Genomic DNA, 25,039 nt, shown 5'->3' on the forward strand with positions numbered 1-25,039 from the left:
GTATAAAACAAATTCACCTCCATTTCGTATTGGCCCTCCTCTGCCACACACTCAGTTCCACGTCCCCATCCCTTTCCCAGTGTGCTGTATCTTGTAGTCAACCAGGTTCAGGGCAGCAGAGTTGATCTTGACCAGGAGCTGCCCGGTATCGGAGCTAGGGATGCTGCGAGAGCCGACTTTGAAGTTGCTCCGCTTTCAATAAGAACTTTCTGTTGCGGAGTGGAATGTGGGGATACAGTGACTTGAGGTCTTCTGACCCTTCACCGCACTTGCTACCTATATGATAATCTGAAAAATCTGGATGAGCAAGGAATGATTATATGGATAGTGGAAGTAAATGACATCCGTCATCATTTGAAGGGATGATAACATGCGTTGTCCCATTATTGATCACAAGCACCACGACCTATACATTATATAGATGCGGCTGGAGCAAGGCTAGTCTCCCCGACAGTACTAGTCGGAACGAATGCCCCTTCTAGGCTGGGACTCGCCAGAAATGGAAAGAGTTTCACGTAGGTGTTCCGCAGTGTGTTGGCTGGCAACAGTGCTGTGTGCACCGCTGCTACCTACTGCAAGGAGAGTAGGATGCGGACAACATTAATGCGAACGATCATGCATAAACGATTTCCAATATCTGTACTTGGCTTCGTGTTGATACCTTTGGTCTCTGGACGGATAGACAACTCGTCGTGGCCAACAAGCGGAATGTCTAACTACGAGATATCCGTACGTACCAGTCATTCATGACGTCGTATCTTGTGGTGCTCAAATATTACTTCTTTCTTAGTCGCTCGCGTCTTCTCCTTCAATAAGTATGTCTTTTGCATTTATTCGGATCGCTGGTTGACCATTTTGTGCTCTCACACCTAGACAAGTGTCCACCTTGTTTCAATTGTCTTCTTCCAGCGTTCACCTGCGGACAATTTGGTCACTGCGATGAATACGATGGACAGTGTAAATGTCCTCCAGGCTGGGGTGGGATAGATTGTTTGCTTCCCCGTAAGTCACCAGCTCAGCGCCGTTTGGATGGTTCACGTATATTCTTTTCTAGAGTGCGGTTCCCTAGCAGATGGCGTTGAGAGGCCACTCCGAGAAAATGATCCATGTCAATGCAAGGATGGCTGGGGAGGTATAAATTGCAATGGTATGAATCATAATATTAACATGTCATTGCCATTCGACCTAATCAACTCCCGTCAGTTTGCAAGACCAACGATGCCTGCATTGGTTTCCCATTAGCCGGCGGCATCCATACCGATATGGTAGATGATGAAAATGTCGCAAACATGACTTGTTACACTGGCGGCGAGACTGTTTTCAGCAATCACCAAATGTGTGACATTACTAGTACGCCCTCGGAATGCATCGACATGCCGTATACTAATCTTGGTAGACCGCAAGATCTTGGACATGCTTCCAGATCGTCCCCCGCAAGTCACATTCAGTTGCGACAACTCCACTGCGACATGCAGCTTTCAGTTCTGGACCGCACAACAAGAATCCTTTTATTGTGCGCTGGACACGTGCTCCTCTGAGGCTCAACCAGGATACGACACGAACACTACAATCTATGCATGTGAACATATCAGATGCAAGTGTATTCCTGACAAGTTCCTTTGTGGAGAGGATGGAAGTGTTGGTAAGGATGTGCCGTAACTTACTTTGAACTTTTCATGAGATTCCGTTATAGATATCAGCGACTTCCTGACAGAAGAAATTCGTGGACCCGCGACTTTCAGCTGTAAGACTTCTACTGGATGTAGGTTTGAGGAGCCCGCCATGAATAATCTAATCAACGATATCTTCGGCGATGCGTACATTACCCTCCAGTGTGCAGGTGGAGAATGCTTGCATTACTCTCAAGTTCCAGGGTTCCATGTACGTAGAGTGATTGAATTGAAGCGTTCGTGTCCTCACAATCTCATAGCCCATACCCACACCTGACAACACCAAATGGATTGCCCTGAGCTCTGCCGGTGCAGGTTTGATTGTTGTCCTGACTGTTGCAATTCTTTGGTACGTCGGTCGATCGCGCAACGGTGGTGACTTCGGAAAAATCAGGCTGCCGGAAAACGAAGCTTCGAAGCTCATGACAGACCATGTCCCCGCATCCCTCCATTTCTCGAATATATCTTACTTTCTTGGCAACCGCATTATCCTCGACAAAATTTCTGGGGCCGTCAAGCCGGGTCAAGTCATGGCCATCATGGGTGCATCCGGCGCGGGTAAATCTACCTTCCTTGATATCCTCGCTCGCAAGCGCAAGATGGGCCAAGTCAGCGGCACGACACTCGTCAACGGGCGAGAGGTCGCGGACGCGGAGTTTAAAAAGGTGGTGGGTTTTGTGGATCAGGAGGATACATTAATGAGCACGTTGACGGTATATGAGACCGTGTTGTATTCTGCGCTATTGCGACTCCCGCGAGAGATGAGCTTAGAGGCGAAGAAGTACAGGACACTTGAGACAATGAACGAACTCGGTATTCTGGGTATCAAGGACTCGAGAATTGGTGACTCTGGTACGCTTGATATCTGCTCGGGTTAAAGGCGCATACTAATTGTTGCGTAGGACGCCGGTCAATATCTGGAGGGGAAAAGAGACGCGTCTCGATAGCCTGTGAATTGGTCACTAGCCCTTCGATATTGTTCTTAGATGAGCCTACAAGTGGTCAGACTGTGCTTTGATGAATCCCAATAACACGCTGACATTGTACAGGATTGGACTCTTATAATGCCTTTAATGTTGTTGAGAGCCTGGTGACCCTTGCACGCGATTACAATCGGACCGTTATCTTCACCATTCACCAGCCTCGCAGTAACATCGTCGCCTTGTTTGATCATCTTGTCCTCCTCGCTCATGGGAAAATGGTGTATTCTGGAGAATTCGCCAAATGCCAAGAATACTTCGCTAGCATCGACCAGCCATGTCCACCAGGGTTTAATATCGCGGATTATCTCAGTGAGTAGTGTTATGATTCTATGGTACTGCGCGACTGACCTCTGTCATAGTCGACCTAACGGTGCATGCTGGACTTGAACCACGAAGCCCGGATTCCCCTTCAAATGATGCGGTATCATCGACATCTGGTGACAACCTTCTAGATGAGGAGCGTGCTTTTGGTGCGTCGTCTGTACGATCACAAGGTCGCTCTTCCACTGCGGTGGAGGAAGAAACTGAGCTCCGAACCCGTGGGGTCTCTTTCACATCCTCAATCAAACGCAAGACCTCGCAGCTTCTGGAAGCTGTCCGAAGCTCACCATCTGGTAACAGCACGCTTGCTCCCAAACTTGCGCAGCTTATCGATGCGTATTCTACGAGTGAAGTTGCACAGTCGATCAAGGCCGAGACAGAGGAGGTTGCTACTGCACAGCGTGGAGATGATGCGTCACATGCGGATGGTGAACTGCGAGACGTTGTGGTTGAAAACTCTTTACTGCGGGGTCGGAAAAGAGCCAGTTGGGGAACGCAGTTTAAGATTTTGAGTGGTCGGGCGTTTAAGAATCTCTACCGTGATCCGGCATTACTGGCAGCTCACTATCTATCCTCCGTCGTGCTGGCTTGTGAGCCTCGCCTTTTCTTGTGATTTCATATATTCATATGCCTTTTCTCAGTGATCTGTGGCCTCTTTTTCCACAACGTCAGCAATGACATTGGAGGCTTCCAGAACCGGCTTGGTGAGCAGTATTGTGATAGTTTGTTTTATTTGACTGATAGGATTCAGGCATTTTCTTCTTCACATTGTCGCTCTTCGGCTTCTCATGCTTATCCAGCCTTGGATTATTCGCGAACGAGCGAGTCCTTTTCATGCGTGAAAGGTAGGGAGATTCTTGCAAAACATGTTTCCCGCACTCATTCTATATATATCAGAGCAAACGGCTACTATTCGACCTTCACTTACTTCTCTTCAAAGGTAACATAAATTCGATCATACTGTATTTGTTTTCTAATTTGGCCCTTGGTCAGGTTCTGTTTGATATCCTGCCGCTCCGCTTGGTGCCTCCAATTGTCTTTGGTGGCATTGTTTACGGCCTAGTTGGTCTCGTGCCCACAGTTCCGGCTTTTTGGAAGTTTATATTGACGCTCGTGCTATTCAATTTGACAACAGCAAGCGTGATCCTTCTATTGTCGATAGCATTTGCCAGTACCAGCGTGGCGAGCTTAGTTGGCACCTTGGTCATGCTTTTCAAGTGAGCCATCCTACGTATCTAAATGCCGGCAGTGTTGATTGATAATCACCACAGCCTCCTGTTCACAGGCCTCCTGATCAACAGGGACACTGTCACACCCGCTTTCCAGTGGTTGCATACCGTCTCATTCTTCCACGCTGCTTTCGAGGCGCTTGCCGTGAATGAACTGAGATATCTACAATTGAAGGAGATTAAGGTAATGTCGGCGACCAAATTTTTTTGTCGTCTAACGTGTTCGCTTCAGTATGGTGTTGAGTTGGACGTTCCCGCGGCCACCATACTTTCGATATTTGGTCTTAGAGCTCAGGTGGGTGATAGATGCTTACACTGTCGTAAACTGTGTGCTGATGTTCTGATCCGGTAGTCATTTTGGTGGCCGAATATATCCCTGCTTGGTATCTTCTTCGTGGTATTTACGACTGCGAGCTTCCTCATGCTGCATTTCTTCGTAAAGGAAAGACGGTAAACGTCCTTTCTTGTATGCACGTTCGTGAAAGACGATATAATAAGATATTTCTACTCATATCGTATTGTATGAATACTACAATAGCAATACATTTTTCAGCGTCCCAGGACAAAGAGGCTTGTGTGACGAGTTTGGTGTGTCACCTGCGTGTTCATAAATGATTTTGACCAGTCCACCCAAGCTCCATGTAGGTGGTTCCTCGAAGAGCAATTAAAATTTTTGACCTGTAGACGCAACTAGGCCATTGTTGCCGACGTTCCTTGTATGACGGTGAGTCACGATTCACACTAGATGGTCCCATGGTCGGGAGATCAGTACGTATCTCAATTCTTTTTTTGTAACAATGGCTCATTATCCCCCGTGCACATAAATAGCGCTATCCAGGCCTTGTGCTCCTGAGGACATGGATCACGATTTGATTATATTGATCCGAACAAATCACGGAAAAACCACTCTTGCCTACCTGGGCCAGCTGCATCCAGTCAGGTCGATAGCGCAATTGAAACCTTCAAACCACGACGTGTGTATTTTAAACGAAACGCCGTCAACCACTGGGAACGAATGCATATGCCGCTGAGATTGAGCACCTCGCATTGGGGTGTACTAATCGGCGGCGGAAAACGTTCATACTAGCTGCTGAATGGTAGCGAATTGGGACCTATTATGACCGCTCCAGACGTCGTTCCTTGTGTCCCCGGTACAGCCCCCCTTCTGATCGATTTGGTTAGGGTCCAGGAAGTCCTACCACGACCCTGGCAATACTAGAGTGGTGATTGGAATTCCGAGCTGATTGATAGGAGGATGGAGTACTACTAGGCAGGTTGATTAACCCGACTCGGACAGTCACTAAGTTGGTTATGAGTGCGTGCTAAGACAAACCACCGCAAAGATCCGGCTGTGTATTGTTACTTAATAACACTAGTACAATGCTGCTACTAGCAGGCGGGTACGTACGAGCAAAGCGATCGCTTAGATGATTCGCGCGTGTAGTTCATATCGGCGGTTCCAGGCCCAGCCGATAAGTACGACCCTGAGTGGGATTATTAAATATATTGACCTTCTTGGGGTATATGGGGCACCTAGCACTGGGCAGTAATCTGCAGTAATGCGGAAATCAAGACCTGCCAGTGTCAACAACAAACCCCCGCGAAAGCGACGCGTTTAATTTTACGTCCCGCGTTATGTTGTTTTCCCTTGAGTTTAGTGAAGGACGATATCGGGGAGCACGCCTAATGGCTGAACCGTGCTCAGACAGGTATCTTTGCCTATCTTTGCTCATGTGAGCGTAGATTTGGCCTAGATGGCCAAATATGTCAGGATCCGAGGGAGCTTCAACAAGTATAAAGATGAAGACCGATAAGAGTCGCAAGACGCTCCCGCGAATCACTCTCACACTTCTGCCACTGCTTCGCCGCACCGCGTGTGGTATCTTCTGCTGTCAAATCAAAGGTAAGAAGGGATTGACCGACATCATGATGTAACTCACGCCAATGTCACTTGTCTATCACACGTCTAGCAGTGACTTTATTACCTTAACTTACCTCTTCAGTAAACCATCCAGATAACAATGGGTCACGAAGAAGCATCCGTCCTCGTCGATATGTGTTATGCAGTCAAATGTGACAAATGCGGCAAAACTACCTGGAATGTAAGTAATTGTCTCCTTGACGATGTTGTGTAATCCATTGTATCCCGGTTGGAGGCGGCAGCGCATGCACGCACGATGTACTGATGTGCATGGTGATTGGCTGACACAGAGAGGGTTTACGGTGCTTCCGCGGACGCTGAGGGCGGAAGTATCATGGGATTAAGAGAACGCTGGCCCGACCCGCGAACTTTGTCTATTTACACATACCCTCTCTTTCAATGATAGGCTGAAATCTAACTGACGTGTCCCTTCAAACAGGGCTGCGGACGTCATGTTGAACAGGTGAGAGCCTGTTTTTAACTGTATAGACTGCCTCGGTGTAAAGTTCGGGCGTTGGATATTGATATGACAAGAGATAATCATGATATTATGATCTGTAGAAGAGGGTCATTTCCACGTTATCGTTTGATGTGGTCCCTTTCGAAGACACCTCATCACGGCCTCCTCGCATCTCTGCTTGAACTTTGAGGGTTCGTTTGGGAGCGGAGGGAGGGTCGAATTTGAAACTTCTGCTACCCGTGACACCCTGTACTGACATATTTTTATGGTACAGGTCATGAAAGACGTCAAAGAGGAAAATAAATGTGTTTGTCCTCGTTGAAGACACGATAAGCGGTCGGCAAGAAGACGCCAGCAGCGAGGGCTGTACCTTGATGGCAGGGCTGTGGAGTGCTGCATTAATGTAATTGAAACGTTCACCATCCAAATTTGTGATAGACGTAGTCCGTGAAATCTGTAATCTGTGAAGGCTGTTGCATTACGGAGTGTCCGGGGTCAGCCGCATCTCAAATTGGTCGTTATACGCTGCTTTAGATTGCAGTTTCTTTGAAGCGTCGCTGTTTGATCTCCTTTCCCTTTCCTCCTCTTCCAGGGTCTTCCAGTCTATTCAACAATTATTTCCCTTCCATTGATTCGCAGTTTATTTCCTTGCAAAGGACTTCATGAGTCCTCAAACAACATGTCTTCCGACATAGACTCAGCAAGCAGTGCGCATGCTGCAGGAGACCCCTCAGGACTCCCATTCGATCCGCCTGGCAGCGTTCGGATGACAGCTGAACTACACTACAGATATAGTGACGACCGCAGACCTATAGTGAACCAGTATCTGCGCGGTCACCGAGTCGGAAAGGGTCAGCATGGCGAAGTATGGGTGTGTTGGGACTTGTCGCATGATCATCGTCGCGAGCTGGTCAGTTGTCAATTCTTTGTCCACACCTTTAAAAAGATCTTGTTAACACCGCGTCTATCAGGCCATAAAGGCTGTCAAACGTAATAACCCACGCGCTGAGAAGATGAACATGCTCCGCAGGCGAAACATCCCTGCGTCGTCTCACACACCACTCACAGAAAAACTCGGAAGCCTTGAGCATAAAATACGGAAAGAAATAGCGATAATGAAAAAATGTCGTCATGGGCATGTAGTTCGCTTGTTGGAAGTTATCGACGACAAGCTGAATGATCGGATATACATGGGTAAGCATTTAGTCTCGCTATTTTCCGTGTAGTCGGAGAATCGTGCTGCCTATCTACTTCCTGACTACAGGCCATGGGTGAGTGTCTCAGCTGAGAAATTATGACCTTGTGGCTGCAGTCTAGGAAACAGTATGATAGGAAGGTTTATTTGTGTCAGGAAGCCATGTGCTCACAGCCTCACTTCTAGTCATGGAGTATCTAAGCGGTGGAGAAATCAAATGGCGCAACGAGCAGAATGAGCCTGTGCTGCAGGTGGACCAATGTCGACGAATTTGCCGCGATGTTATCCTTGGCCTCGAATATCGTAAGGTTAATAACATCCTCATTACCACAGGCTAATCTGGATACTCCCTTGCCTTCTCAATACGCAGTTCATTACCAGGGAATTATTCACCGTGACATAAAGCCCGCTAACCTTCTCTGGACTGCGGATCGCCAAATGGTCAAGATCAGTGATTTTGGGGTCTCGCATTTCTCATATGCGCAGCGCCTTGCGGCTGCAGGGCGTGGAAATGCTCTAGATGACGCTAACGACCCAATTTTGCTGGATGATTCGGACCTTTCCAAGCGTGCTGGAACCCCACCGTTTCTTGCCCCTGAAGTCATCGCTGAGTATAATGGCGATCCTTCACCATCCATATCGGCTTCTGCTACCTCAACCACGCTGCCGTCCTTGAGGTCCGCACCACATATAGGTTCCTCTTCTACTGTCCGCCCGAACACATCCCAGCGACTGCAGATCACGAAGGCCATTGATGTGTGGGCTCTTGGTGTCACACTGTACTGCCTTCTTTTCGGTAAAATTCCATTCAGACCCCCAGATTCGAGCGAATACATGCTCTACAATATCATATGCAAAAATGACTGGGAGCCAGAAGACACCATGGGTTATGATCGTCTTCCAACTGGCGGGCGGAAACCTAAGGATAAAAAGTCCGAGGGATTTGTTGTCATGAATCTTCTCGACAAGCTGCTTGAAAAGGATCCCAACAAACGCATGACTCTTGATCAAGCAAAGGTTCGTCAATTTTCATTCTGCGCGTATTTGCCCCCATATCTCCCATTTTACGTGTAGCGGTACGTGTGGTTCCTGCGGGATATTCCACATCACCAAGAATGGCTTCGCCAAACATCACCCTCTGACATGGTGAAGGTCTCGGAGTCTGAGACCCGCACTGCGATGACCACCGTCCGCTTCAGCTGGGGCTGGCCAAAGCGCCTCACACGTCGCCTATCCTCGTTATTCAAGGGCGTTCGTCCTTCGCGTGCCACGTCATCACGTCCTGATGAAGACGACTTCGGTGTGTGTTCTTCGCCTACCATTGCGGTAGAGCGGCACAAAAGCGTTAGTGGGCGAATGTCAAGTTCAGAATTCGACGAGGAGGGCAAGCGTCGTGGTATTGCACGCTCTGTCATTGTGCGTAACGACTCGACGCCAAACATGGGAAGGAGAGAAGAATCAATCGAGAGGTGGGCCCGGAATGCATCCAGGAGCAGGGCGCGTGACTCCAGTCGCCCTCCTTCACGACAGAGAGAATCCAAGACCCTTCTTCCACTTGATCAGTGTCAACCTGGTACATCATACTCTCAAGGCTCTACCAGCCGTGGTAGAGACAATGCCAATACTTCCCTTCGAGATGATGCGATGTTCTTGGGTGCCGGTGGCGTGTGCAATGACCCGAGCAGCCTTATTTCGTCAAACTTGCCTTTAGGCCTCAATCAATCAATTTGTCACTCTCCCGCTGTGTTACGACACCCACAACCTGAACGCATCCACATCGCTCCCCCGACTTCAGTTGTTCCTGAACCGTCCTTGCACGACTCTGGGCACAGCCGGCATCTAACTGTTCGGTCTGCTACTCAAAGCCCCAGTCCCTTACAGCAAGTCGCATACGAATCAGAATCCAGTACGACGAGCGAGGACGACTACGACGACCTCGACGACGACTCTAGTTTCTTTCGCGATACTCACAGAGATCGCCAAGCGGAATCGGAGGCTTTACAGGCTAGCACCAGCCTCATGTACGGGGAGGTAGATGAGGATGAGAGCGATGAGGAGACAGTTCCTATTGAAGTAAAGCGGCGGCGTCCATCTGTTTCCCTCACGGCTGCTTCCCCCGTACCTCTTTCTGACTTCTCAGATGACGCCCACTGAACTCGAGGCAAGCAATTTTCTGTACAGCACTTTCAACACATTATGATATCTCTCGGACTGTCACCTAGACGACTCTTCATCCTCCCTCTGCACCATACCGGCGGATGGCCGCTTGCAGTTTCCACTCATTCCTGACTTAAACTCACATCCAATTTTTCTTCTAGACCTATGTATTTCCACTGCATCTGTGATTTTATACTCTTTTTTTGCTTCCCCTCCAAGAGGCAACATAGATTTAGTTAGCTTGCTAAATGTTACTGGCGGCAAGGAAACCACGAAATCTATCCGGTGTTCTTACACGTAATAAGCCATGCCCCACGACTCATTTAAAAATATCTGACTAAGTAAGTACGTATTGGCGCTCGTAATTATCGTCCTACTCGTTCCCATCATCTCTTCTGAAGCTCCAATATTAATAAGGATCAAACGATAGCTTCCCGCGCCGTGACAGCCCTTGTTAGACATTTATGTAAGTTACAATGGATCAGCAGGTGTGAGTAAGTAATATCCGGGATGTGACTCGATCGGTGCCTTTCTGGCAACGTTGCTGTGCTCATTAAAGTTTCACTGTTATCTTGATTCTTGATTATAAAAAGGTTGGATTTGTGTACCGTCATGTCTACCCTCACTGTGACGTGAGCTTTATCTCTGCAGGACGATCTCAAGATGGTCACACACTCCGATGGAATTATTGTCTCAGCTTCTGGTGTCACCACTCCCGGGCCTGTTGAAACCAACGGGCACGCTGTCGAAAAGGTCGTCAAATCTCTTCCAGTAGACTTCTACACAGAGTTTTTATCTGACGCCGCCAAAATACGAAAGCCCAGTCCTAGTTCGTTTCTAATCTTGTGAGTCATCACACAGTAGTATTTTAATGGTACCACTTCAGTTCGCGGGCTGTTCCCATTGGAAAACAAGCCAGGTGTGATATCACTTCTAGCGGGAAAACCCAACGATGCCATGTTCCCCTTTAAATCATTATCTTTCAATATTACCTCCCCTACGGACCCATCGCAGGAACAGTCGATCTCGCTATCCGCAAAGGATCTTTCGGCTGGCTTGCAGTACGGCCCCACTGGCGGTCTTCCTCGTCTTCTGAAATGGTTCATAGGATTGCAAACGCTTTCTCATGGCCGCAGATCAGGCGAGGGATGGAGTTTATCCATAGGCAGTGGTTCGCAGGACTTAATTTATAAGGTTAAGAGCTTTTTAAAAACAATTGATGGTTCTCATGTTTCCGCAGGGGGTCAATGCTTTAGTGAACCCTGGAGATGCTGTTCTTGTGGAGTCTCCGGTGTATGCGTGTGTTAAAAATAGTCTGAAGGGAGGACGGCAGTTTGCTGACTGCTATCTATTCAGCGGTGTCATCCCAATGTTTAAAAGTCTGCACTGCGAGCAGATCGGTTGGTCATGTTTTAGTTTTAATCTTCTCATGCTCAGTAAATTTCAGAGGTAGAAACAGATGCGAATGGGGTATGCTCTCATTCGCTGCGCAATATTTTGGAGAATTGGCCTATCGGAAAGCCGAAGCCGAAGGTATTTTATACGGTGCCCGTAAGTTATATTTGTCCTATCTGTGGACGGAAATAACCATATTGCAGTACGGCTGCAACCCCACCGGTATGACAGCAACTGTTGAGCGTCGCAAAGAAGTGTTGCAACTTGCACGCGAACACAACTTCTTGATTCTCGAAGGTGTGCCACATTTCTTGTTTTTGGTGCAGTAGATTGAATCGTCCCTTTATCTACAGATGATCCCTACTTCTATCTGTACTTTGGAAAAGCCGCTCGGCCGCCGTCGTACTTCCAGCTGGAACTTGACGAGCCGGAGGTCGGCCGCGTTATCCGGTTCGACAGCTTCTCCAAGATTCTTTCTGCAGGCATACGCATGGGCTTTGCGTCAGGCCCAAAGCCTATCATTGATGCTATAGACTTGCATGTACGTGCAAGATATACTTGCATGTGCTGTGTACCTTACATTCAATCAGACTGCATCGGCCAATCTGCAATCCTCATCACTCATTCAGGCGATCACCCTCGCACTGGTTGAGGAATGGGGTTACGCCAATTTCTTCGCTCATACACAGGCCGTTGCCGAGTTCTACCGCAACAAACGCGACGTGTTCGAGTCTGCTCTTAATGCGCACCTCAGTGGACTTGCAGAATGGTGCACCCCTGAAGCGGGCATGTTTTTCTGGTCTGTGCCTCTGTTCAACGCTGATCGAGATGATATGTTAAAAATGACATTACAATAGGTTCAAGCTGCTTCTCTCACCAAATCATACACCTGGTGTAGATGAGGGTGACTCAGAAGACCTTATACGAACAAAGGCATATGAGAACGGTGTGCTCGCACTCCCTGGCACGGTCTTCCTTCCCAACGGACGAAAGACAGCATTTGTGAGGGCCTCGTTCTCTTTGTGTACGGAAGAACAAGTGAATGAAGCGTTGAAACGCCTCAGAGATGTGTTGTTGAAGGAGAGAGGACAAGTGTAGAGAGGTTGGACGTAATACCAGAAACGTAGACACTTGCATTTTGTCAAAGCTATTTAGCAGAGCCAACTGGTCTCTTTGTGCTTTGTCAGTCACGTGGTATTGTTCATTTGTTGACGACCGAATTTGGCAAGTGTTGTGGACGATCAAAGTCATGTTTGGTTACTGTGGCAGCCAAAGCATGCTTGAGCGATTTCATTGAAGTACTGGAAAGTAAGTGCATTGTACAAACCCATATTTCCCTTTTCTCATCATCTACTCATCATGGTACGTGTTTTCTGCGCAAAGAAGTTCATTTCTGACCCCGAAACCTGCTTCCAGTCGAACTTCGAACAAGAACTCTACGACATATTTAACAGACACCCAGATTCGCGTACAGTCCAATCAGGAGAACCAGCGATACCCTCAGACGCACTCCCAGATGTACTCAGTGCATTTTCAGACTCGTATAATGGTGTCGACCTGCTCAACGATCGCGAGATGGAAGGGCTCAAGGAAATCCTCGCGAGCAGTCCCGGAATTGAAGTTACACCTCAGATTCTGCTCCAACTCGTCGCAGAGAGAGCCAGGCACAGTCCACGAGACAGCTCAAATGATTCGCCATTGGAAGAGGATGTAACGCTGCCTGATGATCGGGGGCGCAATCCTTTTTCTCCCAATCCCAACCACTCGCGATCACGGAGCAGAGGCTCGGTAGGAACTTCACGCGTCACAAGCCGGCCACCGTCTGTGCCGCCCAAGACGCCCAATACTGGGATTAGCTCTGCATTTGATACGTCGCGACGACAGCGAACAACCCCGTTGGACGTACAGCCCCCTTCAAGCTGGTCAAAGCGTCCTGTGCCTGCCAGCAGACGCAAAAGCATTGATGGCGGATCTCAGCCTGCTCTTAGTGACTCAGAAGTGCGCAACTCCTTCTACGTATATTCACCTGTTGAACTTAACTGCAATTAGTCGTCTTTCTCCTCCAGTCCCAGTGTGTTCGGTCGAACGCGCACGCCGTCAAATCCAACGAGTCCTTCGAGCATTTCCATAGGACTATTCTCCCCTAACTCGACGGGCTCTTCGCCTTTCGCGCGGCCGCACTCCCGTACACAGTCACAGCCCTTTACTGGCATTGGGATCCACTACTTGTCTCCGGACAGAGATCACCTCTCTTCGGGAGAGCATTCACCTGACATGGACTCGTCCTTTGATTACCCACAGAAAGGCGACAGCTTTGCGCGCCAACTTTCCTCGTTGCCCATGCCACGCTCAGCATCTGACTCAGACTCTGATGGCGAGCATGGGTCGTCCTTAGGCTTAGTTACCGAACGGTCAGCAACGTCGTCAACTGTGTCTCTTGAACACACAGAGCGGCTGGAGGCATTGCAGAAGGCCAACGCAGAGCTTGGGCGGAAGCTGATTGAGGCTGAGAGGACACTTGAGAACAGGCTGAATGAGCACGACATGGACTTGGATGAAATGCAGGGGCGCTTGGAAGAACTCAAGAGTGAACTCACCTCTACCAAGCGGGAGGAGAAGGAGCTCCGAACAAAGGAGGTACGTAATGCATGAAGTGCATGAACAATGTCTGATGGATGTCATTTAGCGAACCAACTCAACCCAAATTGCAGCACTGGAGTCTGAAATTGCAAAGTTGGAGAAAAGTTTGGAGAACGCGCGTTCGTCTTACCAAAGCTTACAGAAACAATATCAAGAGCAATGTGGTAGGTTCACTCCATGATATCAAAAAAGTGTGGCTCACATCATTGTAGCGGAATCTGAACGCTATCGCAACCAGCTCCGCCGTCGAGACCAAGAAATCAAAGATTACCGAGATGCTGCCGCGCTCCAGTCACTCGAAGCTGTGAAGTGGGCTAAAGAAGCGTCATCCTATGAAGATCGCCTCGCACATCTTGAAGAGGAGCTAGCCATTGCGCAACAAGCCCATGCCCAGCTCGACGAACAGAAGCAAGAAAACCTCATGCTCAAGGAAACGATCGACCGTATGCGATTTGATATGGACGAGATGCGCAGTGCTGCAACAAACGCTGCTGCAGGAAGCGGGCACTCTAGTGCGGCGAATACTATGAGCAAGAGTCTGGGTGCTGAGCTCATGGGAAAGTTGGGCGACAGTTGGGGTGGCGAGGATGATGAACTTGAGGATGATGGAGATAGTGATGAATTAGAGCTGGATATGAATGAGGATACAGAGGGTGAGGAGGAGGACGTTATTCAAACCATCATAACTCGGAAGAAGAGGGTAAGTAATCTTCACAATTGCGCCTCACATCTGACACCCCAAACAGAAAGTTGGCCGTATTAACAAAGCCGAGATCGTCACTTTCTCAGAAACCAAGAAGTACATTGATACATTCACGCAACATGACGCTGCGGAGCATACAACAGCGTGTGCAGTGCAGACGCATCCAGAGCCAAAGGTTCTTACTTCCTCGTCCTCCATTCAAACGGAAGAAGTCCCCCGTGGTATGATCGCAGTCCAAACCGATCTAGAATTGCCACGCATCACATCAAGCATCGAAATCCAAACAGATGGGCCAGAGTCGGAAATTTCTCGGTCGGCCTCACCGCAGGTCACCCCAGAAGACGACGAGGCACTCGCTTCTTCATCGTCGACTGTCCTCCCTCCCACGCCCAAGGGGCACCTGGACGCTCCTCACCTGAACGATGCACCTCCTTCCTACAACTTCGTGACCGAGCTCGAGCAAGTCAACAATGCATTAATAGAACGGCACAAAGGTATTACTATACCAATACGTGGTATTCCTGGAGGAATCTCAGCAGACGCCGTCGAGGAGTGGAAAGCGCTGAAGGAGGAACTCGGTGTGGAATGCGAGATGATAGATGAGCTAATCGCCTGCTCGACGACTAAGCGTCAGCCGCGCCGCCAGAACCGTTTCTACAAAATCTACAATACCTATGTCATCGGCAAGGGCGGAAACGAAGGGGGTGAGGAGGGCGACGCTTGGCTTGCTGGAGCTGCTCGGCAGGCACTCATCAGTGCTGGGGCCATGGCGCTCGTATTTCTCTGCATGACTTCGCGTCTGCCAGCTATCGGGGCGCAATATTCAGTTGTTGGTGGCCCAACAATATACGACCGCGCTGCCTGGTCGAGTTTTAACAGCATGCAAGGACCCGGGGAAGGCTTCGGTTATGATGGCACTTCTGCTGTATGGAATATTATGGGGCGTGTTGGTTTTGGTGCTGCTAGGATCGCAGGTGGCTGGCCGACATAATTTTATGATGGGCGAACCCCCATTCAGTCCAAAATTATGTATATCTCCATAATTCTTATCGCATCATCTATTTTCTTGCCACGTTGAACTGCACTCTCTTACCCCTCATTCCTCTTGCACAAGCACTCTTGCCTCGTATATGTCACTCCTTCGTTTCGAAAATATTATCATTGTATTGTATTATACAATATAACAACTTTGGAAGAACGCGTATGCCTACTAGGCCGTTGTGTCATTCAATTAATGGTAAGCCAATTGAAATAGATCAACCGGCTCTGCTTCCGTTGCACATCATGTTTCACGAGACCCACATGTTGAAATTTTTAGGGCACGACTGCTGATGTTCTTTTACTCCGAAGAACCTACCGAAGTACATCGATATTAACATTGATCTCATTAATTTTTATGGTTCCTAACTACACTCGGCTGCCGTGTTCTCGCTTCTCTTACTCTCCCGATTCTCGTATCTCAAGTCCCTGCAGCCGCTGAGAACCTATTTTAGTGTGCATGCTTTCCATTACTTCCCACACACTGGCACAGGTTGCATCACTTGCGCAATGCGCTTGCATCCCTTAGCTCCTTATCTCATCCCACCTCTCAAAATATGAGGCACTTCAACGTCGTCGTCCTAGGAGGTATGTTATTCGTTCATTTGTGACTACTGCTTGTTTCATGTGTCGTAGCCGGAGGAGTAGGGAAGTCTGCGTTGACGGTGCGATTTGTTCAAGATGTCTTCCTGGAGAACTATGACCCCACGATCGAAGGTGCATCTTCAGTGATAAATCCGTTTCAATGTGATGTGAGGAGCTTACTACATCGTCTTTGCAGAAGCTTATCGGCGCATCCTCGATATTGATGGTGTAAAGACTTCGGTAAGATCCCGTGTGTTCCTACTTCCCCCACCCTTTTGTTAAAGTCGTTTCTGACTATCTGTTTCCTTGCAGCTAGATGTATTAGATACTGCTGGTGCTGAGCAATTCACTTCTCTGAAAGAACTTTATATCAAAGTAAATATTGATGATTTTGGGATATATGGTATCAAACTCACACCAGTTCTCTACAGTCTGGCCAAGGATTCGTGTTAGTCTTCAGGTAAGCATCACAAGAAATGACTGTATTTATTTCTGACCTACTGGTGTCACTGCAGCCTCACACAAGAAGCAAGTCTTAGGGAGCTGGACAATCTTCGACAGCAGATACACCGAGTGAAGGGAATGGACAGCGTAAGTTCCATTGATTATTACCGAATACAGCGACTACCATTATACGCAGGATGTTCCTATCGTTGTTGTTGGGACAAAACTCGACCTCGTCACGGAACGAGAAGTGGCAAGAAGCACGATACAATGCCTGGTTGCGCTTTGGAAAATACCATTTTACGAAACATCAGCCAAGCGCGATTGGCACATTAACGATGTCTTCCAAGAACTTGTCAAGCAGATGCTTATGCACTACCCAGATGAACCACCCCTCAAGAAGGCTTCACGTCGGTTACACCGCAAGCCTCGGGCCTGCATAGTGATGTGATGGATGCAGAATATGTGACGTTACTCACAACTTCTTGATTTATTATGCCCATCGAAGTTACTACAGGTCTGAACTTCGACTATGATTATTTTCATGCCGTTTATGCATTCATTTCACATATATACCCAGCACAGATTTATGTATTGCCCCGGTATCTTGTGTACTTAGCTATGTTAGAATTTTGAGAAGAACATCACGTAAGCATATTGTTGTTTATTTACTCCAAATCAAACGCATTTTTTCCAGCTCTTTGTTCCTTGCTCTTTAACCACCACGCTTTCGGATCCCTGCAACATCCCTGTTTTCTAATTCTCTGGTTCTTGCTATAGACAACATTATGGTAGAACTTCTCACTGGAGAAAGTATGCATTTCGCTGATGTCTTTGTCCAGAGTCACGGTAATTATGGCGGCTATGGTGGAGGCGGCGGCGGCGGCTACGGTGGTGGCGGCGGATGGGGCGGTGGCGGCGGCGGCGGTTATGAAGACAAAATGGGTGGCTTGGGCGGTGGTCTGAGAACGATTGATTGGGCGTCGCAAAAGCTCGAGCGTTTTGAGAAGAATTTTTACGTCGAGGACAAGCGTGTTTCAGCTATGACTGACAGAGAGGTGGAAGACTTCCGGAAGACCAAAGAAATAAAAGTATGTGAGAATTTGTGGCACGCCAACAGTCGCTGATGGTTTCCTGAAGGTTCAAGGACGAGGTGTTCCCAGACCTGTCACATCTTTTGACGAGGCAGGGTTTCCTGAATATATTTTGGCGTCAATTCGTGCACAAGGCTTTGCCGCGCCAACTCCCATTCAATGCCAAGCATGGCCTATGGCACTGAGTGGCAGAGATGTGGTTGCGATCGCTCAAACAGGGAGTGGGAAAACGATTTCCTTTGCTCTGCCTGCCATGCTTCACATCAATGCGTATGTATCTATCTCACTTTCTGATTCTTTACTCACTGGGAATTAGTCAACCTTTACTTGCGCCAGGTGATGGTCCCATCGCACTTGTCCTTGCGCCCACCCGTGAGCTTGCTGTACAAATTCAGCAGGAGTGCACGAAGTTTGGGTATGTTTGTCACCTCACTGTGTTGGCTTTTGCTGATGTATATAGGTCGAGCTCTCGCATCCGTAACACTGCCATTTACGGTGGCGCTCCCAAAGGTCCTCAAATCCGTGACCTGCAACGTGGTGTTGAGGTTGTGATCGCCACTCCTGGACGGCTCATTGATATGCTGGAGACATCAAAGACCAATCTTCGTCGCGTCACATATTTAGTCATGGATGAGGCCGATCGTATGTTGGACATGGGCTTCGAGCCCCAGATACGCAAGATTGTATCTCAGATTCGCCCTGATCGTCAGACACTGATGTTTAGTGCTACGTGGCCGAAGGATGTGCAGAAACTCGCAAATGTAAACATTCAATATTTTGTGGTTGCATGATTAATCTCACTATTTACAGGACTTTTTAAAAGACATGATTCAGGTCAACATTGGGTCTATGGAGCTCACTGCCAACCACAATATTCAGCAGATTGTCGAAGTCTGCAGCGACTTCGAGAAGCGTGCTAAGCTGATCAGGCATCTTGATCAGATCAGCTCTGAGAACGCTAAGGTACTTATATTTGTCGGGACGAAACGCGTTGCGGACGACATCACCAAATACCTTCGCCAAGACGGCTGGCCAGCTCTTGCCATCCATGGCGACAAAGAACAGTAGGTTTTATCTGTCACTCCCTCGATGTCTATTCAACATTCCCACAGGCGGGAACGTGATTGGGTTCTAGGGGAATTCAAGGCGGGTCGCTCACCCATATTGATTGCCACGGACGTTGCGTCCCGTGGTTTAGGTACGTGTGCCATTTCTTGCAAGCGCTCCATCAGGGACTCCTACAAATGGGAGGGCTTTCCGAGCACTCAGGTTAAAGTAGCAATGACCCGTTTTTGTATCTGGGTAGTGTTTGCTCGTGACTCTGGTGTTCACTAACGCGTGTAGCAAGACGGGATGAGTCATGTTTACACTGCTCTTCCTCCGTGCTTACAGCCAGGCTTGAGGGATAAATTTCTTCTCGAGCGAGACGTGCTATAGCAGAACCGCGTGATCACGAGAGGATTCCAAGTCGTCAAGGTTCCATCCGCCAAAGCATCCTGTGTCCTCCCGTCAGTGAGGGCCAAAGGGATTCAAAGTGCTATGGTCCCGGATGTGGAGCCCTCGTCACGGACTTCCTGGCTATATCTCCTCTCGATATGTCCGCTGCTTCGCGCTTGGTACCTGTCTTCCTGGACCGCGATGCCCTTTGTTCATGCTACACGTCCCCCGATCTTGTGACGTGCCATGAATGATGTTTGTATGAAGTCGTCCAATTCTTGTTTCTTGTTGTGTTGGACGCGCTTGTGTCTCTTTATCGTTGTCATGTTATTGATTGTGCAATGTGCTATATGTTGTCTGTTCCTATGTTATTCTCTTGTTCTGTACGTGACGCGGTTGCATTGCATTACTGGCATCACAGATGTCAAGGATGTCGGATATGTAATTGTGAGTGTTGTAGTGGTCCATTGCTACTGATCAGCTGTTAACTTCCCTCTAGAACTACGACTTCCCAAACAACTGTGAAGATTATATCCATCGTATTGGTCGTACGGGAGTAAGTTGCTCTCACTCAGCCCACCAATTCTTGGTCTAACTTTTCTTAGCGTGCCGGCATGAAAGGTACCTCATACACGTACTTCACTACCGATAACTCGAAGTCTGCTCGCGAGTTGATATCTATCTTGCGTGAGGCGAAGGCCGATGTACCACAACAACTAGACGAAATGGCCATGTACAGTGGAGGAGGGGGAGGTCGCAGTAAGTTTTTATCATGTCCATATGTTTCGTATGCTGATTTGGCCATCCAGGTCGTTATGGCGGCGGAGGCCGCGGTCGCGGTGGAGGCGGCAGATACGGTGGCGGCGGCGGAGGTGGTGGTGGTGGTCATGGTGAATATGGCGGCGGCAGAGATCGGTGGTAGGCTTGACGACTTCTTGGTCTGGAAACATAGATATCTCCCATATCCCTCTTAATCATGATTTTGTTGCCATTTCTTCACCAAACACATTGAAAACAACGTGTTCGCTTTTGGTTACGTCTCATCTAAGAACTCAAACTCAACGGGACGCCGCTTGTCGATCAGTTGGGAGGGAATGCGAATTCACTCATCAACACTTCAGCTTCCCTCATGCTATAAACATGAGGATCTGAGTGATTCAGAATCACGATTGCGGCAGGCGAATATTATGCTTTTGTTACATAATATGTCAATCAAGAATTAGCTTGTTCGAGTCATTCTGATTATAGGTGGATGTTTATAGCAAGGCATCGATACCTAGTCATTCAGAAAGTCAGAAACCTTTCTTTTCGTTCAATACACCGATCACATTCTATTCGACCTTTAGCAATGGCAACAACTCCGAACGATCCTGGCTTGGTCACCCCCGAGTCTGATGGTCCTTCGAAAAGTGCAGGTGAGCAGACCTTTGTTACTCTGATAGTTTGACAATCTGATCGGCTGTTCTAGCGAAAAAGGAGGCCAAGAGGCTAGAGAAAGAGGCGAAGCTTGCTGCTAAACATCTCAAGCAAGCCACTAACACTCCCGCTGGGGAAAAGAAGGCAAAGGCGGACAGAGAGAAGAAGGAGCAGGAGCCTGCATTTGTAAACACCACTCCCAAGGGCGAGAAAAAAGGTGCGTTTTTCTTCACTCTTTTTTTCTTTCTTTCTTGACACTGTATAGATATGTCTCAACCGATGGCAAGTGGGTATAATCCTATCGCAGTCGAATCTGCTTGGTACGATTGGTGGGAGGCCCAAGGCTTCTTCAAGCCTCAGACCACGGAAAATGGGGATACTAAACCAGAGGGTGTCTTTGTGGTTCCGATGCCTCCCCCAAATGTCACCGGAAGCCTGCATATCGGTCACGCACTGACTATCGCCATTCAGGATTGCTTGATACGCTGGTAAATATGAGTCCGTATCTGATATGATCGTTATGCTCACAGTGACGACAGGAATCGGATGCTTGGAAAGACTACCCTCTTTGTCCCAGGTTTTGATCATGCTGGAATCTCAACACAATCCGTTGTTGAAAAACGGCTATACAAAGCGGAAGGCAAGACCCGACACGATCTCGGTCGAGAGGTGTTTTTGGGCAAGGTGATGGAGTGGAAAAATGAGTAAGTGGTTACTTTCTAATCGGAACATTCTCTTACCTGGTGTTAGCTACCAAGCACGCATCACCGATCAATTAAGGAGACTTGGAGGAAGTTGTGACTGGGACCGTGTTGCCTTCACCATGAGTCCTGTGGGTGTAATTTTGAGCATCTCTTACATATCTAATCGACTGTTATCCAGTCGTTATCAAAAGCTGTTACTGAGACGTTTTGTCGGCTCCACGAGGATGGCATCATCTACCGCGCCAATCGACTTGTTAATTGGTGCGTTCAGTTGAATACTACTCTCTCGAACCTTGAGGTGAGTCAAAGAATCCATTCGTTGGCAACTGACACAAGTTGTGTTGCACAGGTGGACCAAAAACAACTCCTTGGCCGTACCTTACTTAACGTCCCAGGCTACGACCCGAAGGAAAAATTCGAATTTGGTGTCATTACCTCGTTTGCATATCATATCGAAGGATCAGGTATGTTCTAATTGAGATTTATGCCGTCGTTTTCTTATTTTCATCAATAGATGAGCGGATTATCGTCGCTACGACCCGCCCGGAAACAATGCTTGGTGATACAGCTATTGCAGTACATCAAGACGATGATCGATACAAGGTAACATTCATGATTGATAAAAATCACAATCAATATTGAAATATGTTTGTAGCACCTTCATGGCAAGTTCGCCATTCATCCCTTCTTGAACAGGCGTCTTCCCATTATCTTTGATGAACATGTAGACAAAGAGTTTGGAACTGGTGCAGTGAAGATTACGCCGGCTCATGATCCGAATGATTATGAGGTTGGTGTCCGCCATGGACTTGATTTTATCAATATTTTGAATGATGATGGAACGTTCAATGACAATGCTGGAGAGCAATTCAAGGTGCGTCTGTGTGCGAAAACCACACCTTAATCTAAGCAACATGTATCATTCAGGGGATGAAACGCTTCCACGCTCGGCGTGAGGTCATAAAGAAGCTCACAGAATTGGGCCTGTTTGTCGAGACTAAGGACAATTCCATGCAGATCCCTATTTGCAGGTACGCGCCTGTGTCGATTCTAAGTCGATGGGTGACTGAAGTCGAGGTGTTCTTACAGTAAATCAGGCGACATCATTGAGCCTGTCTTGAAGCCTCAGTGGTGGGTGAATTGCCAACCTCTTGCTGCAGAAGCAATCAAGGTCGGTCACACTATATCATACTAGACTTTCTTTCAACGATCATTGCAGCGTACGAGGGCAGGCGAACTTTCGATTGGTCCCAAGCAGAGTGAAGCAGACTGGTATCGCTGGCTTGAAAACATACAGGACTGGTGTATCTCACGGCAATTATGGTGGGGTCACCGATGCCCAGCCTATTTCGTTCAAATTGAGGGAGAAGATATCGACGTTCGTATCTCAACGATCAGTTAAACGCTTGCGCACTTACTCTTGAATGCAGAGAAACGATGGAAAGAACTGGGTTGTAGGTCGGTCTGTGGAAGAAGCAACCGAGCGAGCGAAAATACTTGCAAATGGGAAGAATTTCACACTTGAGCAAGATGAAGATGTCCTCGATACTTGGTTCTCTTCTGGGCTGTGGCCCTTCTCAATCCTGGGATGGCCAGAAAAGGCACGGTGTTTCACACATAGTAAACTGACTGGTTTTAATCGTCTACCAACAGACTGTCGACTTCTCTCAGTATTACCCTGCTAGTATCCTAGAAACAGGCTGGGATATCCTTTTCTTCTGGGTGGCGCGCATGGTTCTCATGGGCATCTATCTTACCGGTCAGATGCCATTTTCCGAAGTACTCTGCCACGCGATGATTCGCGATGCTCATGGACGCAAAATGAGCAAGTCGCTCGGTAACGTCATTGACCCGATCGACGTCATCCACGGCCTGCCACTTGAGCAACTCCACCAGAAATTGTATGAAGGTAATCTCGACGAGAAGGAGATTCTCAAGGCGATCGCTGGTCAGAAGAAGGATTTCCCGAAAGGCATTCCGGAATGTGGTACGGATGGGTTAAGGTTCGCTCTCTGCGCATACTCAGGCGGCGGTAAAGTAATCATCACGGTGCGAACTACACATAACTGAGTTTGCGTTTTAGGCAGGGATATCAACCTGGAAATCTTGCGGGTGGAGGGATACCGCAAGTTTTGCAACAAGATCTTCAATGCCACGAAGTTTGCAATGCTCAAACTCGATGACGGTTTTTCGCCAGAGACATCTGCAAAGGTATGCCGCTTGTATGATGAGTTCTTTGGTTTACATTGCTTCTCAAGCCAACCGGAAATGAAAGTCTTGTGGAACGCTGGATCCTACACAAGCTCAACATAGCTGCGACACAGATCAACGCGCAGCTTCAAGAACGCAATTTTATGGCTGCGACCACGTCAGCTCACAATTTCTGGTTATACGAGCTTTGCGACGTCTATATTGTGCGGCTGCTTTGCATTTGAATTTGTATCGATCTCATTTTTGTTCACAGGAGGCGATGAAACCTTTGACCGACGCATCGGTCCCCCTCCAGACTCGTAGGTCAGCCCAACAGACATTGTATACTTGCCTGGATCACGGTCTGCGCCTACTCCATCCATTTATGCCCTTTGTTACCGAGGAGCTATGGCAGCGACTGCCAAGGCGTCCGACAGACCCTACCCCCTCCATCATGATCGCGTCTTACCCCATAAATGTGGGTGATCATCTGCCATTCAAACTTACTTTTACTGAATCGATGCAGGACCCTGACTTTATCAGTTCCGAAGAGGAAAAAGACTTTGATACAGTGCTATCTGCCGTGCGCGCAGCTAGGTCGCTTGCTGCATCTTACAACCTCCAGTCCAATATCCAACGTGAGTTATTATACTTTAACTGCAGTTAGTACTGACATGTTGCCAGTATTTGTTCATTCCCAGACAGGCAAGGAGATCGATTTGTTCCGCTTGCAGACGCAAGCTATGATCACCTTGATCAAGGGATGCAGTGCTGTGAACGTCATCGAGGACGTGAAAGCCCTTCCCCCGGGGTGTGGGTCAGCCGTCATAAGCTCCACCATAACAGCACACGTGTTAGTCAAGGTATGTCTGTAATAGCCTTGTGTTGTGAATAGACTCTAAGTCGTTCTATTATAAGGGACTTGTTGACCTTGATGCTGAGATAGCCAAGTGCGACAAGAAACTCACGCTTGCGCGCCTCAATCTGGAAAAGATCATGAAGATCATCTCACAACCAGATTACGCTGAGACCGTGCCGTCTGTCGTGCAAATAACAAATGACGAGAAGGTGACATTGCTTTCTTTTGATCGCCAAATCCAGAACGTTGCTAAACTTTGATTCTTAACCACAACAGAGAAAAACATTCGAGACGGAATGTACAACTCTCGAGCAATCCCGAGAGATGTTCGCAAAGTTGGCTAACGCTTAGAGTACATGTTAGCGGGGTAGGTACAAGAGCAGCATAAAGAACTAAAATACGATATCGAGCACCTATGAATTAGTTCTGAAAACTTTTCAGTAATGGGCACTCCCAGAGATTGGCTAATTTAATATTTGACATTCATCGTCATTGATTATTCTCTTCACCCTCGACCTCTTGTTTCTTGGAGCCCACCATGCACAATTTCATTTACCAGCGTCACATCTTTATTCTGTTGTATTCTCATAGAATTGAA

At 48.0% G+C, this 25,039-nt stretch overlaps 7 protein-coding genes across 7 annotated transcripts; all 7 read left to right on the plus strand.

The window, feature by feature from the left end:
- Nucleotides 1–482: 482 nt before the first annotated feature.
- Nucleotides 483–4,799, plus strand: F5147DRAFT_689986 (uncharacterized protein). Its single transcript, XM_041437020.1, has 18 exons — nucleotides 483–729; nucleotides 791–815; nucleotides 874–1,002; nucleotides 1,055–1,147; nucleotides 1,204–1,350; nucleotides 1,397–1,642; nucleotides 1,694–1,881; nucleotides 1,931–2,522; nucleotides 2,573–2,671; nucleotides 2,720–2,962; nucleotides 3,013–3,564; nucleotides 3,616–3,678; nucleotides 3,726–3,819; nucleotides 3,872–3,914; nucleotides 3,968–4,191; nucleotides 4,246–4,387; nucleotides 4,436–4,498; nucleotides 4,556–4,799. The coding sequence occupies exons 1-18, from the start codon at nucleotides 589–591 to the stop codon at nucleotides 4,655–4,657; spliced, it is 3,186 nt and encodes a 1,061-aa protein (XP_041293968.1). The 5' UTR covers nucleotides 483–588; the 3' UTR covers nucleotides 4,658–4,799.
- A 2,344-nt stretch (nucleotides 4,800–7,143) lies between these two features.
- Nucleotides 7,144–10,244, plus strand: F5147DRAFT_689995 (kinase-like domain-containing protein). Its single transcript, XM_041437021.1, has 6 exons — nucleotides 7,144–7,494; nucleotides 7,556–7,778; nucleotides 7,966–8,082; nucleotides 8,150–8,796; nucleotides 8,854–9,940; nucleotides 10,098–10,244. Exons 1-5 carry the CDS (start codon nucleotides 7,264–7,266, stop codon nucleotides 9,931–9,933), a joined length of 2,298 nt encoding a protein of 765 aa, XP_041293969.1. The 5' UTR covers nucleotides 7,144–7,263; the 3' UTR covers nucleotides 9,934–9,940; nucleotides 10,098–10,244.
- Nucleotides 10,245–10,524: 280 nt separating this feature from the next.
- On the plus strand, nucleotides 10,525–12,547 carry F5147DRAFT_690000 (pyridoxal phosphate-dependent transferase). Its single transcript, XM_041437022.1, has 9 exons — nucleotides 10,525–10,765; nucleotides 10,823–11,130; nucleotides 11,177–11,235; nucleotides 11,293–11,336; nucleotides 11,384–11,487; nucleotides 11,535–11,628; nucleotides 11,685–11,872; nucleotides 11,922–12,130; nucleotides 12,189–12,547. The coding sequence occupies exons 1-9, from the start codon at nucleotides 10,600–10,602 to the stop codon at nucleotides 12,427–12,429; spliced, it is 1,413 nt and encodes a 470-aa protein (XP_041293970.1). The 5' UTR covers nucleotides 10,525–10,599; the 3' UTR covers nucleotides 12,430–12,547.
- Nucleotides 12,548–12,615: 68 nt separating this feature from the next.
- On the plus strand, nucleotides 12,616–15,878 carry F5147DRAFT_611135 (uncharacterized protein). Its single transcript, XM_041432432.1, has 6 exons — nucleotides 12,616–12,693; nucleotides 12,748–13,329; nucleotides 13,381–13,968; nucleotides 14,018–14,135; nucleotides 14,184–14,671; nucleotides 14,718–15,878. The coding sequence occupies exons 1-6, from the start codon at nucleotides 12,691–12,693 to the stop codon at nucleotides 15,663–15,665; spliced, it is 2,727 nt and encodes a 908-aa protein (XP_041293971.1). The 5' UTR covers nucleotides 12,616–12,690; the 3' UTR covers nucleotides 15,666–15,878.
- A 65-nt stretch (nucleotides 15,879–15,943) lies between these two features.
- On the plus strand, nucleotides 15,944–17,449 carry F5147DRAFT_690009 (P-loop containing nucleoside triphosphate hydrolase protein). Its single transcript, XM_041437023.1, has 7 exons — nucleotides 15,944–16,300; nucleotides 16,349–16,429; nucleotides 16,494–16,537; nucleotides 16,610–16,672; nucleotides 16,729–16,757; nucleotides 16,813–16,888; nucleotides 16,938–17,449. The coding sequence occupies exons 1-7, from the start codon at nucleotides 16,270–16,272 to the stop codon at nucleotides 17,190–17,192; spliced, it is 579 nt and encodes a 192-aa protein (XP_041293972.1). The 5' UTR covers nucleotides 15,944–16,269; the 3' UTR covers nucleotides 17,193–17,449.
- F5147DRAFT_690011 (P-loop containing nucleoside triphosphate hydrolase protein) lies at nucleotides 17,447–20,311 on the plus strand. The gene is made up of 11 exons (XM_041437024.1): nucleotides 17,447–17,532; nucleotides 17,584–17,832; nucleotides 17,882–18,105; nucleotides 18,152–18,250; nucleotides 18,296–18,596; nucleotides 18,646–18,899; nucleotides 18,948–19,033; nucleotides 19,694–19,719; nucleotides 19,772–19,828; nucleotides 19,878–20,031; nucleotides 20,082–20,311. Exons 1-11 carry the CDS (start codon nucleotides 17,530–17,532, stop codon nucleotides 20,192–20,194), a joined length of 1,566 nt encoding a protein of 521 aa, XP_041293973.1. The 5' UTR covers nucleotides 17,447–17,529; the 3' UTR covers nucleotides 20,195–20,311.
- Nucleotides 20,312–20,478: 167 nt separating this feature from the next.
- F5147DRAFT_690014 (tRNA synthetases class I-domain-containing protein) lies at nucleotides 20,479–24,738 on the plus strand. The gene is made up of 20 exons (XM_041437025.1): nucleotides 20,479–20,687; nucleotides 20,741–20,905; nucleotides 20,954–21,176; nucleotides 21,228–21,392; nucleotides 21,439–21,520; nucleotides 21,571–21,690; nucleotides 21,742–21,856; nucleotides 21,907–21,995; nucleotides 22,048–22,266; nucleotides 22,320–22,423; nucleotides 22,482–22,563; nucleotides 22,612–22,770; nucleotides 22,823–22,993; nucleotides 23,046–23,424; nucleotides 23,476–23,603; nucleotides 23,651–23,806; nucleotides 23,857–24,060; nucleotides 24,109–24,220; nucleotides 24,267–24,445; nucleotides 24,501–24,738. Exons 1-20 carry the CDS (start codon nucleotides 20,525–20,527, stop codon nucleotides 24,699–24,701), a joined length of 3,216 nt encoding a protein of 1,071 aa, XP_041293974.1. The 5' UTR covers nucleotides 20,479–20,524; the 3' UTR covers nucleotides 24,702–24,738.
- Nucleotides 24,739–25,039: the final 301 nt, after the last annotated feature.

The sequence above is a fragment of the Suillus discolor genome (assembly GCF_016758755.1).
Source record: "Suillus discolor strain FC423 chromosome Unknown F5147scaffold_21, whole genome shotgun sequence".
Lineage (NCBI taxonomy): Eukaryota > Fungi > Basidiomycota > Agaricomycetes > Boletales > Suillaceae > Suillus > Suillus discolor.

Excerpts from the sequence above, each read along its gene's own strand:
- F5147DRAFT_689995 (XM_041437021.1), top strand. The coding sequence starts at position 7,264 with ATGTCTTCCGACATAGACTCAGCAAGCAGTGCGCATGCTGCAGGAGAC. Across the intron at positions 7,779-7,965 it reads GAATGATCGGATATACATGG|TCATGGAGTATCTAAGCGGT; the intron begins GTAAGCATTTAG and ends CCTCACTTCTAG. Across the intron at positions 8,797-8,853 it reads TGACTCTTGATCAAGCAAAG|CGGTACGTGTGGTTCCTGCG; the intron begins GTTCGTCAATTT and ends TTTTACGTGTAG.
- F5147DRAFT_689986 (XM_041437020.1), top strand. The coding sequence starts at position 589 with ATGCGGACAACATTAATGCGAACGATCATGCATAAACGATTTCCAATA. Across the intron at positions 1,351-1,396 it reads CCAAATGTGTGACATTACTA|ACCGCAAGATCTTGGACATG; the intron begins GTACGCCCTCGG and ends TAATCTTGGTAG. Across the intron at positions 4,388-4,435 it reads TACAATTGAAGGAGATTAAG|TATGGTGTTGAGTTGGACGT; the intron begins GTAATGTCGGCG and ends TGTTCGCTTCAG.
- F5147DRAFT_690014 (XM_041437025.1), top strand. The coding sequence starts at position 20,525 with ATGTTTATAGCAAGGCATCGATACCTAGTCATTCAGAAAGTCAGAAAC. Across the intron at positions 22,424-22,481 it reads ATGCAGATCCCTATTTGCAG|TAAATCAGGCGACATCATTG; the intron begins GTACGCGCCTGT and ends GTGTTCTTACAG. Across the intron at positions 24,061-24,108 it reads TCGCGTCTTACCCCATAAAT|GACCCTGACTTTATCAGTTC; the intron begins GTGGGTGATCAT and ends GAATCGATGCAG.
- F5147DRAFT_690000 (XM_041437022.1), top strand. The coding sequence starts at position 10,600 with ATGGTCACACACTCCGATGGAATTATTGTCTCAGCTTCTGGTGTCACC. Across the intron at positions 11,236-11,292 it reads GTGGAGTCTCCGGTGTATGC|CGGTGTCATCCCAATGTTTA; the intron begins GTGTGTTAAAAA and ends CTATCTATTCAG. Across the intron at positions 11,629-11,684 it reads CAACTTCTTGATTCTCGAAG|ATGATCCCTACTTCTATCTG; the intron begins GTGTGCCACATT and ends CTTTATCTACAG.
- F5147DRAFT_611135 (XM_041432432.1), top strand. Across the intron at positions 14,136-14,183 it reads ACAATATCAAGAGCAATGTG|CGGAATCTGAACGCTATCGC; the intron begins GTAGGTTCACTC and ends ACATCATTGTAG. Across the intron at positions 14,672-14,717 it reads TCATAACTCGGAAGAAGAGG|AAAGTTGGCCGTATTAACAA; the intron begins GTAAGTAATCTT and ends CACCCCAAACAG.
- F5147DRAFT_690009 (XM_041437023.1), top strand. The coding sequence starts at position 16,270 with ATGAGGCACTTCAACGTCGTCGTCCTAGGAG. Across the intron at positions 16,758-16,812 it reads GGATTCGTGTTAGTCTTCAG|CCTCACACAAGAAGCAAGTC; the intron begins GTAAGCATCACA and ends GTGTCACTGCAG. Across the intron at positions 16,889-16,937 it reads GAGTGAAGGGAATGGACAGC|GATGTTCCTATCGTTGTTGT; the intron begins GTAAGTTCCATT and ends CATTATACGCAG.
- F5147DRAFT_690011 (XM_041437024.1), top strand. Across the intron at positions 17,833-17,881 it reads GGAAGACCAAAGAAATAAAA|GTTCAAGGACGAGGTGTTCC; the intron begins GTATGTGAGAAT and ends GGTTTCCTGAAG. Across the intron at positions 20,032-20,081 it reads TGGAGGAGGGGGAGGTCGCA|GTCGTTATGGCGGCGGAGGC; the intron begins GTAAGTTTTTAT and ends TTGGCCATCCAG.